The sequence below is a fragment of the Chaetodon trifascialis genome, chromosome 9, assembly GCF_039877785.1.
Source record: "Chaetodon trifascialis isolate fChaTrf1 chromosome 9, fChaTrf1.hap1, whole genome shotgun sequence".
NCBI classification, from domain to species: Eukaryota; Metazoa; Chordata; class Actinopteri; order Chaetodontiformes; family Chaetodontidae; genus Chaetodon; species Chaetodon trifascialis.
This window is the reverse complement of record NC_092064.1, coordinates 24,331,714-24,343,993: the sequence shown is the minus strand read 5'-3', so window position 1 is coordinate 24,343,993 and position 12,280 is coordinate 24,331,714. Positions and strand designations below refer to the sequence as shown.

At 43.4% G+C, this 12,280-nt stretch overlaps 1 protein-coding gene across 2 annotated transcripts in view; it reads right to left on the bottom strand.

Moving 5' to 3' along the window:
* The window catches only part of stard13b (StAR related lipid transfer domain containing 13b), a 30,613-nt gene extending 24,115 nt beyond the window's left edge, over positions 1–6,498 (bottom strand). The window contains exon 1 of one of the 2 annotated variants that reach the window (XM_070971006.1): positions 6,200–6,498. In XM_070971006.1, coding sequence (XP_070827107.1) covers positions 6,200–6,323 — 124 coding nt within the window. In that variant the 5' untranslated portion in view covers positions 6,324–6,498. Of the gene's footprint in view, positions 1–43; positions 162–6,199 lie in introns of those variants that run through there. The other variant, XM_070971005.1, reaches the window with a different exon arrangement.
* Between the last annotated feature and the right edge of the window lie 5,782 nt (positions 6,499–12,280).

Sequence of the window (12,280 nt, the reverse complement as noted above, 5' to 3'; positions counted from 1 at the left end):
CCCACAGTATGAGCTGTCACTTCTATCCAAACCCATCTCCTACCTCCTGCAATCTTCTTGAGCAGTTGCTGCCTGGCAATGATCCTGCCCAGCCTGTACCCAGAGCGTCTGCGGTGGTGGTCCATTCTCAGGTAGATGTCCTGAGTCTCTGGGGTCATACTCCCAAGACACTCGCTGCCCGTGGACTCTGAGAGCTCCCGAAACATAACTGAAAGCCTGTACCCCAAACACGGGCCTGGCCGCTGGCTGGTACACACTCACCCACACACTCTCCCACCAACAGAAAACTTCACATACAGGCGCAAAAAGCCTTAAGTGAGCAGAGAGGGACAGCAGAGCAAAGCTTAGGGGGAGGAGTGCCAACACTTCAGTTGATCTCTGCAGGTCATGTGACCACAGGGAGGCCAATGGAAAAGAAGCTGTGGGAGTACTGCCCACCTTGCTGAGCTGAATCCAATGTCTGTGTGAACGCTCGTCAGCTTCCCCCTGCTCTGGAGGGAAATATAAATACCATTGGAATGCCTATGAACTGACTAAGGAGAGCAGGAGTGGAAGAAAGAGGGGTGTGGGAGGGCTTAGAAAAATAGTGGTTTTGGACCCGCCCTGCACTAGAACAACTCTTCTGCTGTTGCTGGTCACACAGGTGCCAAGTTTACTGGGCGAGAGTGAGTCTGTGCCATTTTAGAGAAAACTACAGAGGCGAGAGAAAGGGAGAACTTGTTTTCTTGGTTGGAGAATGCTAATTTCTACTCCCCCACCAGCTCCACTCAGCCCCTAGCTCCAGCCACAGGAAGGCCTCTCAGCAGGTCTCCTCAAAGTGTCAGCTCCTCAGGGGGGAAAAGAAATTTTAGCTTGAATACATATGAGTGGCCTATGTCCCCTTCACTCCACACAAAAGGAGAGATCAGGCTCCGGCATGTCATCTGTTCAGCTCTGGTGGCTGTTTAGTGACAATGTGCCCCAAGTCCCTGCTTCATATGAACATTAAAAGTATTTACTACCAATGTTCATGGTAGAATATTTGCACTTAGTGTACAAGAAGGTAAAGTGATTTAAGACGTGTGCCAACAAGTGTCAATCAAACTTTGAATAAAGTTGTAAAAAACAAAAATAAAAAATATTTGGGCTGAAGAATTGAAAATATCCAGACTAATGTTATAGTGATAAGTAATAGTGATAATAGCAATACTAGTAATAAGTGATAATCACTGTATACTGTTTTTTTTATAGTATACAGCTCTTAGCACATAAGAGTGTGAGTGCAATTGAAGAAAGTTGTGTAGAACCAAACACTGACAGCATGCTCCTCTGATTTAAAAGTGCACTAGTATCAACCGGTTTACAACATGGAACAACAGCCTCCTCACACCTGAAGTCAAGTCCACGTCCACACGAGCCGACCCACCCAGCGTCACTCAGGGCCCCTGCCACTCTCCTTGTGACCAGGCCTCTGCATACAGGCTTGCCTGTGTAGTATAAGCATGGCGCCATACATGTGAAAAGAGCACAAATGGGCAAGTGACCAAGTCAAACACAGGCCCTGTCTGTTTCACTCCCTGGCTGGCAAAATCCACCCTAGCTTAAGCTCACAAAGACCACAATTCAGGAGCACACTTCAGTGCCCGCTGCACGTTTTCATAGACTTCTCCTGGGTTTAATGACCCTCTCCACACCCTCAGGTGGAGCTATTTAAATGTGTGATTGTTGCTTTTTTTAAGGTGGTGGTTTGACACTATTCAGACGACTTCACTTGGCAGAGACTCAGTTTTCGCTCACACAAGCACCTGTGTTCATTCATACTGTACAAGGATCGCTTCAGGTGTCAGATGCTAAAAAATGAGTGGCAGCGCGGTCTCCCTTAACCCATTTTTGCATTTTCCTCCTCCCTCCCCGTCTAGACGGAGAAACTCTCTGAGTGCATCACACATATCGGATTACGGAATCAATCACCCACTGCTATGCAACATCATAATGAATGAGATTAATGGTGTTTTCGCGTCTGTCTGCACTCAAATACCTCAGCGGGGGTTGTGAAAGAGCTTCGTGATCTACAGCGTTCTCTTCAGGTGTCCCTGTGTTTAACTTTGTGCTGCATGCCATGAAGAAATGGCTGTGGTGTGTCCTTAGTGGGAGTGTTGTGTGTCAGGCGCAGTGACTCCAGCCCTTATCAAACTTGCTCCAACACGCCTCTGTCTGGGTTTCAGAGCTCAACTACTATACAGCATGGCAACAGGAATCCAGACTCACATTACCCATAAACACATAGTGAGGCTCTGTAAGATGCTTGACAGAGTGGATTTTAGTCTTCATCACAGTGAAGGCCGTACATGTGACTGGGTGATGACAAATGAAGCCATGTTGAAATGCGACTGTAATGCAATGTCCAACCTTCATTCAGTCTCGCATGCAGCCAGGTGTAATTACAAAAAGGGAAACTTATATTCTGAGTCACAAAGTAAAAGCTCGGGGCCCAAAGATGATGAGTAAGGAGGCAGTTTAGTGGGGTTTAGACGTCGCTCTGATGTGGTTTGATTCAGCAGCAGACACATGTAATCCGCACTGGGCAGTTCTGGCTCTGGTGTGGCTACGTTTCCTGTGGTTGAGGGTTAAGAATAGCAGCAGTGTGACTGAAGGTTTCCACCTCATGAGCCATCAAATGTCTGAATTCTGAGCTCAGGTCTGGAAGTAAATTGCGCTTTAATACTGCAAGAGCAGTTGTGCTGCTCTGCAGGTAACCTGAAGCAGTCGATCATTTAATAATGGTGCAGTGGATGAGGCGCTGGGTGCTGTGCTGCAGACTTTTCACCCACTACAGCTGTGACTCATCACTCCATGCTTAATTATTCAGAGCTTAATCTTATCTTTAGCAGTAAGCGCTCCTCGAGCACCTGCATGAAGCTACTGGGTTTCCCCCAGAGTAAACGTCTGTCCCAAGATATTTAGGCTTCTCCCCAGCAAGTGATTGAGTAATATATGAGGGGAAATATCAATTTTATAGGACATACATGGAATATGAGAGAGGAACAATATGCTTCTGCAGGTGAAAAGGTTTCCTATCATATCTGATTTTAATATAGCTAAACTGTCATTATACTCATTAACAATCTCAACAAGCCCTGCGATCGGCTGGCGACCGGTCCAGGGTATACCCCACCTCCCACCCGCTGACAGCCGAGATAGGCTCCGGGCCCCCCGCGACCCCGACAGGGATAAGCGGCATAAAAAATGGATGGATGAACAATCCAGTGCCTTTTCAATGTTAAGCTTTTAAAAACATTAGATTGTGTTACTCATGGTGTAATGGTTAATTTACTGCTTTGCATATCCCAATGAAGCTTCAACATACATGTACAGATTTTGACCAAGGAGTCAGAGAGCAGCTTCTGAAACAGGCAGTGTTTCAGCATCATCTCAGGCGCAGTTTGTCAGAGATCAACATATAAAGCTCTGGGAATACAAAAGAGGAACAAGAAAGTCTGTTTAAGATGATAATCCATCTTGACACCTGTGAGAGCCGTAAATGATGTCCTCATGATATTAATATTAAAGTGAAACACAGATGATCTCAAGTAACATGCTATCAAAAGCCATAGATTATATATTTGTACTCCTCCGCACACTGACTCACTCATTCACCTCAAACCTCCATACTGTTAAACCAATCAGCTCAGGTGCTGAACATTACCAACTTGCAATTTTAATATTTCCGATTCACAGCACAAGTCTTAAGTCAAGATGAAATAACATTTTTTCTAACAGTATTTCACGATATCCTGTATTTTCATTCATCTGCGGGAGCAATTGACCTTACTCAAAGTCAAAACCCTGACACCTTTCATGCATATCTTCCTACAATTAAAAAATCCTTTGAGATATTTATACATATATAGAGAAAGAGACAGTATGACAGCTCACATCTATCAGTATTTGGCTCCTGTATTGTAGTTAACTTGTGACAGTTAACACCTATTAATCACGCAGGAGTATGTGAGGCCCACTATGCCCTTTTAAATATTTGCTTATTGCAAAGTGACCTTCAACACAGCAGCAGGGTACAAATACAGTTTAAATTTAAAAACTGTTTGATGGACAGGCTCCACACTTTTTTATCTGATATACTGATGCACATAATTTAATTTAATATCAGTCCGTGCTTTAGTGTGCAAAAAGATTTTATGCATCTCTCTCTACAAACTGACTTCCACAGCTGCCATCCATCAGTTTTGGCTGTAAATAGGCCTCCATCTGTGATTTGACACACATGAATTTCCTTGCTGACTGGCCAGATCATTTCTGATGAACTAGAAATTACCTGTCAGGGATCTAAAACACCTGAGCTACAAATCCAGAGCTCCTCCATCTGATTTCCCTTGAATCTGTTTTGGAAATGAAAGATGGATTTTCTCTCATTTGCCCCAAATTTCATATCCGCCTTGGATACAGCCTGGCGTGATATTCATAATCAACAGAATCTTTGTACTAAGAGGCATGAAAAACTCCCAAAATATATATCTGCAACACACTGTGCAAGAAGTAACTCGAGAACTTGCTTGCAGGGATATATTAAAAGAAAGTATAACAGTATCCACATAAGTTTCAATCCATCTGTCAAGTCAGTTAGCTGCTTCATGTCTGTATGTGACCCCTTGTTCAATGTGTAAACGAGCAGCTCAAGGCCTCAGGCCTGCAGAGCGTGCCAGATGCATGGCACACATCACCGGGACACATGCTGTATATGGAAAAGAATGCAAGATTAATGTGTCAAATATCCAGACAATGCAGGACTCAGCTGCTGCATCAGTAACGCGCCTCAGCAGGCTGCACAGCTGAGCCGGGCACGTATCAAACTTCACGCGCAGAATACAAGAAAACAGCAGCTTTGAATGCGGTGAAACAAAGCGAGCACACTTGGTTCGGTCTCTATTTGTATGATACTTCACACTCAAACTCCTGCTGATGAGGACAGAGCTGGTTTGTGTCTCATGTTTCTTTCCCACATAAGCGGCTGTTCAAATCACTGCACCTAGTGGTCAATGTAGGGTACTGCACAAATGATTGCTTTCAACCTCTCACCCAGAGCACCCTCAAGACTCTGACAAATAAATTCAGCAGACATCAACATCTAAATCTTCAGTGTTTCATTCAGATTTACCCAAAAGTAGCTTAATAGGAAAATTAAAACATAAACAAACAGCATCAAATGTGTGAGTCTACCTCTCTTTAGCATAATTTCATACACGTTATGCAACAAATACAGATTCTGTTTGAAGAGACTTGACTTTAATAACAATTAAGTTTAATGTGACTTAACAATGTTTGGCAGCACAGTGTGTCTTGTCCTCCAGAGAGACAGGTGCATTTAAAGCAAATATGAATAGCCTATAGCATTACATTGGAGTCAAAAGATCCACAGCCAAGTGTTCATATCAGCAAGCAGGAGACAAACATGTAATCCTTCTATAATGTTTATATGTGAAACTGTGAAATTGTCTATAATTCAAAGAGACACTGACACTATGGATCAGACAGACAGGAAACTATGGAAAGAGATAGAAAGAAACAAAGATAGATAGAATAATGTGATTCTATATGTTTGAATGCTAATTTAAGCTGATCTATGAGCACGTGGACACTTTTACACCACGATTGAAATGGGAAAACAGTCATACCCCCACCCTCACTCAGCTTTCATTTCACAGTGCAAAAATGACCCATCAGCGCCACCCTGCGGCACCACCCGGCCCGTGGTCGTTTATAATGGAAGAAGTTAAATCAGAACACCGCACAAGCAAATGACCAAGGGTTTCCTACACGTGTGCAAGAGCTTAGACACTGATGTTGCTGTTCAGTGTTAGAATCGACAGGATTTCAGTTCAGTCATCAAAGCGCAACTTCAGTCCTGATCACAACATACATTTTAATTTTTAAAGTTGGAGCACAAGCACGTGTAATATCTTCCCAGTTTACTTAAATGTGTTTTTTTTTTTTTTCACCTAACTACCGGCTGACCTTATCATAAGACATCTTATCGACCAAATGAAATTAATGCAATTTAAAAATAATGCATTTCTTGCGCCACTTTGATGCCACTTAATGCGCACCATGAGTGATGTGTTCGCGGCCATCCAAAGATTAAACTGACTGTGACTCCCCCACACTCTTCCAGCGGTCTGGGGTCTGCCTGGAGCGGGCTACTGACCTGCCAGTCGCCGCTCCCTGACGTTCCTCCACAGTAAATCCCAGGCTTTGGATGTGGAGCTCCGCAGCTGCTCGCTGAAAGACCGCCGGAGCTTCAGTTTCGCGGAGTTTCTTCTAGATGTCATCGCAGATCCTCCACTCGCTCATAATAACCAAATCCTCTTCGTCCCACGCAAACCCGTTATGATAAAGTCTCAGAAAATCACCTTTCCTTTTCCCAGTTATGAACTTTCTCTCTACCGCAGCAGCAAACGTGACTTCAGTGCGCGGTCTTCAAACACAGCTGTCAACATTTTGAAGGGAAAAATAAATATTCCTCTGGGTTAAAACGCAAATCAATGAAACGAGTTCAAGTAACAAAGTGAAAATGAAGCCAGGACGGACTTTCACACTCACACCAGATGTGTGTGTACGTGCGTCTGTGTGTATTTGTGAAAGGATTCACGCGCAATGAGCGCTGCAAGGAGGTGGTACCTTCAAGAGCTGCGGGATATATGAGTATTCCGAACGGAGCGCACATGATTTACTCAAAGAATGTGTGGTGAGGAGGAACAGGAAGCCTGGAGGACTGATGGTTATAATAAATAGTAAAATGGAACCATTTTACAGTTGCCTTTTTGCATGATGTGTAATTATTATGCATTGATTATATGTTTGCATGCTATTCAGCCATTGTTTAATGTTAAATGTCACACAGTTAATGACCCAGCAGACATATATTTTTGTAAGATTCTCACTCAGGCAATATTTCACGTAACCCTTAAAGAACATCAAGGGAGGCCTCCATAAAACGTTCTGTCACGGTTATGTGAACGCTAATGGTTCCTGCATGACGGTTTAGCCCAAAGAGCACTAAGAGAACATTCCTTGCAGGTGAGATGGAAAACATCTTTTAGACCCACATCATTTATCTTACGGGATCGGTGTAGATGCAGTTTGCTGACTTTAAAACACTTAGAAAAACCAACCCTCCGCGAACACACATGCTCTGGAAAAGGAGAAAAGTAATAAGCATATCTTAATAAATATAGATAAAAAGTATTTAAAATACATACAAATGAATACGGATAAATGTAATAAAAATATAAAAATGCACATCTCAGAAGTACAAGGCTACTGTGAATTAACATTACTTTGAAACCATGTCAGTGAAATAACCATTAAAAGCATTTCCAAGTAAAAAATGTTGCTTTAGCTGTAGCCTCCTCTTGAGACTACAGCTGCAAATAGCAGAAGGCCTGCAGCTTATTTAGATAACAACAAAATACTGTGTGTAACAATGCTGTGATATAGGATAATGCCTGGAGGCTATGTCCAATGCAAATTTCCCGTTCAGTCTCCTACGAGGGAAACAACTTAGCTCAACACTGAGGGACCTGATTTCTGAATAAAACTACTGCCAAACAGTTTCCATTCTAAGTCCAGTACAACGCTTTCAACAATTCCAACACGAGTCCTTAAAGTAGGGAATAGAGTTCTACGTAGAGCACCTGAAGGCATCACAAGCTGCAAACCACTCAACACCCCACCACCACCACTACAAACACAGAGCGGCTCTCAAATGACACATTTCAAGACTGAGCAATCACTTTCTCCTGTTCAGTCTGTCTCTTCATTCTCATCCCCAAAACAACAAGATGTAAAGAGAAAAGAAATCATTACAGCATGTCAGCACTGTTCAGTTAAAGGGACTCCTGTGTCTGTGGTGATTAATAATACCTTTACAATTACATCACTTAATGCAACTATTATTCCACCTGGAATCATCTGATTAACATAGATCTATTTATTGACAAGCGTCAGGATTTTGACCTACATTTCTCATCAGGATGATGTGGTCTATTATTCTAAAGCTTAGTGAGGGCTCAGTGACTTCTCCCCAGGTAGGTTAGAGTAGGTCAGCCCTTCAACAGAAACATGGGTTCAGTTTCAGCACCATTTAGTTTTGTTGTCACAATATCTTGCGCCACAGATATTGAAAAGAAAAGAAAACCTCAGCTCACGTCTGAAGAAAAACACGATAAGTTCTCCTACGAGGCTGCTGCTGCTGCTGCCTGCCAGACTTCAGTAATCATTATACCATAATTATTCTAGGAATTTCCTCCTATTATTGTGTGCCCATTCAGACCTAAGAGTGGTGATATCATATCAGCTGCGTTAATTTCTCGTTCACCAGCTGGGATTGCTGTTATAACAGGTTTAATGCCATTATAAACACACAGTCTTAACACAAAGTGACCGGCTGAAGATTGACAGTTTCTTAAATGAACAAATCTCCGTCGACCTCAGTTTGCCCTCTCCGTATGAAGCTGAGCTAACATTACTTCATTTCAATAAGGAGATAGACCCCATTTGCCACCGAGCAGGATGAGTGATTTACAGATTATTACAAGGTCACATAGTGAGATATCTGAGCGCTAAAGGAGTGTGCAGCTGAAGGGAGAATATTAACAAAGGGTTCAGTTTTCCATTAGCTGGGTCTGAACTGATGATGTGCAGTCAGGAGGAACGAACCCAAAAACTGCTCTGATGGTGCTTGATCTGAAATCTATATGAAGCTCACACTCCACAAAGATTCTTCCTTCCTCTGAAGCAAAACATCTAAACTTTCTGCTCATTCACAGTTAAGCAACTAAATAATTCTCAGAGTGTGACAGCTTCTCATCTGCACTTGGATCTCACCGATTTTGTCACCGTTATTTTAAGGTTTAGCAAGTCACAGGAATGAAGAATATCTTTTGGTTCAGAGAGGAACCTGTGCCGCAGTGATCAGCATGCTGCTATTTTCAGTCCCACTTGATCAGACCTCAGGCTTAAATGCAGCTTGCAGGACACACACACACACACACACACACACACACACACACGCCCAGAGAACCCGTTTCATTTTAGCCTGTGACTGTTCAGCAAAGGGTCAGGGTTAGGCCGAGTCAAGCACCTTGTTTTACGCTGGTCATGTGAACCAGCAAGCCAGCAGAGAAGAAAGGCTGGAAGTTAGCACACAAATCCCGCCGATTTTACACAAAAAAGGCCAAAAATGCATCCTTAATTCAAGAGAACACCGTTCACTTCCTTCCTACCTACAAGGATTTTTTTCATAGAGAATCCTTAAACAATCATCTCTGTCATATCACTAATCCTTTGGTCGATATAGGCTGACAGGGGTTGAAAACATCGTAATGAATGAGTGTGCTACATGTCAAAGTTGTAAACAAGGTATCAATCTCCAGGCTCAGTGACTGACAAGGCAGGAATGGACAGACAGACAATACCGTCCCTGTCAGCGCCTGGTGGTAAAAGTGATGGAGGAAGCGCAGCAACAAGGTTCTGACCTCTCTCAACATGAATGACTGCAGAGGTGAACACAGGCCGCTGTGCCTCCCCTCTCTCACTCCAAAAACCGTTGTACAGTAAAGATGACCATTATCGCAGCGAGTATCATTGTGGCTAGACGATGACTTAGCCTCTGGAGTGGTCCTTGGCGGTGGAAGTAATAGCAGATGCGAGGAGAGGAAACATCAATCATCCTGAGAATGTTTTCCCTTCACTGACTCACCCACTTGTTTGTTTTGGACGGGCGGCTTTCAGAAAGCGCTCGTTTTCCCGTTTTCCCTGAAAAACTGGCACGTTTTCTGGGCTAGTTTTTGTCCGCCATCTCCCTCCCCCTCTTTCATAAACACACACAGATAAACACACACATATTTATTTGCACACAAATTCCAGAGTTTGTGTGCGTGCTGTGTCTGGTGACTGATGTGGAATGCTGCCCCGTTGCTGCAGTGGGAAAATCCCAGATGTGAGGAAACTGATTTCTCCTCCACCATTGGGTCATGCTGTTGGCCAGGAGGTCTAACACCAGGCCCCCTTGAATAGTCTGGGAGATTGCTCTTCCCAGCCTAATGGAAACAAGGCTTGGGGAGTGGGGAGATCTCCCCTCCACCTCCATCCCACCCCCCGAGGGCTCGTCCCAGGCATGTGCTATAAATTTCCTGACCATATATTCCCAAGTCGAGTTCATTTTTCCAGAGGAGCCACACATGTGGTGTATATCTGGGTTTAGATTATGGGGTTGGGGAAGGAGGGGCTCATCCATTAAAGTGGCTGCTAATTCTGTTTTTTTTAGAGGACTGTCTGTCGTAACATCATAGTTTCTTCCTTTAGTGGAGATCAAACAAATCCCAAGCAGATGATCAATTATGTCAAATTTGTTTTCAAAACAGAAGATGAATTATAAAAGAAACTTCAGATTTTCATGATTCTCCCATTACGCTTATCCTGCAACAGTTTGTTACATAACCTGACTTTTTGTATGGAGCTACAGCACAAAGGTGAAAACAGAAAACTTTACTTCAGCATCATGAAAGTTGTGTAGAAGCGAGAGCTCACAGGGGTCAAAGTTTGTATAAAGAGGCTTGAAGAATGTAAAACTGGCATGACAAGCGTATGTGGCTATTGTTTCATTGAATGACAAAGCATGTAATGCTGTCAGGTCTGAATCTGTTGAGGCTCCATTGGCCACAAAAATGCATGGGAAAACATTTACACCACTGTCCAGCACCTGGTTTCTATTAGAGCAACGAGGATCTAATCACAGAGGTACATTTCTCCCTCAATCACTTGTTTCTCTCAGAGGTGGCAGATGTAAAATAAGCTCATGTTTTATTGATTTTTCAGTCATTTTCAAGCTGATTTTAAGTCTCTTTTTCTCCACTGGGGACTAATTTCCATCACCTTTCTGATAATGTGAAATACACATTAGGGGAGTTTTGCTCCAAGGCAGCTTCACAGCAATCACCTCTAAATGCAGCTGACAGGATAACTCTTCGTACATTACATCTTATGATAGACTGTAGCATGACATTAGCCTCCATGAAACAAATTCAAACAGGAAGTCGGTGTTTATATTTCAAGATGTCTCAAGAGAGAAACTGGAGTTTAGCGTTTGACAAAGACTAAAGGAGAAAATGAAAGCTGTTTAAAATGAAACCTGCAGCCTCGTGGCTTCTCCTTCTGCGACAAGTGTCTCACACGTTGAGTCCTATTTGAAATCAATGCAGCTTTGCCTTGAAAGTAGAGTTACACAAAACATTTCTGCTTAATGGAAACCAAACTGTAGCAATCGACATCTGTGCGAACACTCAGACCACATGTTCATAAAGCTGAGTTATGTTTTAGCACAGAGGAAATTATTTTTGAAGAAAACAAATAGTTTTAATTCTTCCACACCAATAAAAGAGCTGAATTTATACTTTCAACTGCACATTAATGATCTGTTTTATTAATGATGCATGTATGGACTGTGTAATCAGCTTGTCCAACAATTCTGCTCAACTCATCAGCCGTGATAAGCTGGAAGTACAGTGCAGGTATTGTTTTCAGACTGAGACACAAACAGGTCCTGCTGGGCCCTTAACTTTTAAAGCCGGTGAGCCAGAGAGCAGAGAGGATGCAGGAAGTCTGCTCTGCCTCTGCCTGCTATTGCTCTTTGATTACCGAGCCAAATTGTTTAATCAGGTCTGAAACCACAAGAAAGCCGCAGTGCTACACTGCCCCGGGACAGAGCCTCTTTTAGCAGAGGCCTGTGCTTTTTGTTATCTGGGTACAGGTGGGAGCACACAGCTATGTAAATCTCCAGTAGCACGGTTACCCGCCGCCTTGCTTCTGTGCAGAAGGACACAGCGTTGGGTGCGAGCAGTGCCGCACGCTTGGCCAACCCGAGGATGGAGAGGCGAGTGCCGCGGGCCCAGCAGAGGCGCAGACTTTTTGCCTCCCTGCAACATCTGGAATCTGTGTGGTTTATGTGGGAAATCTGGGAGGCCAGTGACAGAGCCAATGTGGTTATTGTATCTAAACCGACCCTGCGGAAATGTTCTTGGCTTGGATGCTGAGTGTGTGTTTGTGTGCATGTATGCAGGATCACTGCGGAAAGTGAAGCACCAGACTTGATAAAGCTTTGGATGAGAAAGGAGTTATTGTCTGGATTCATTTCCAGCAGAGTGGTGAGCATTCACAGGAAAGGTAAGCGCACACACAAAAGGAGATAACAGGACTCGAGCCTGTTGACTGTTTAGTCACTACATCC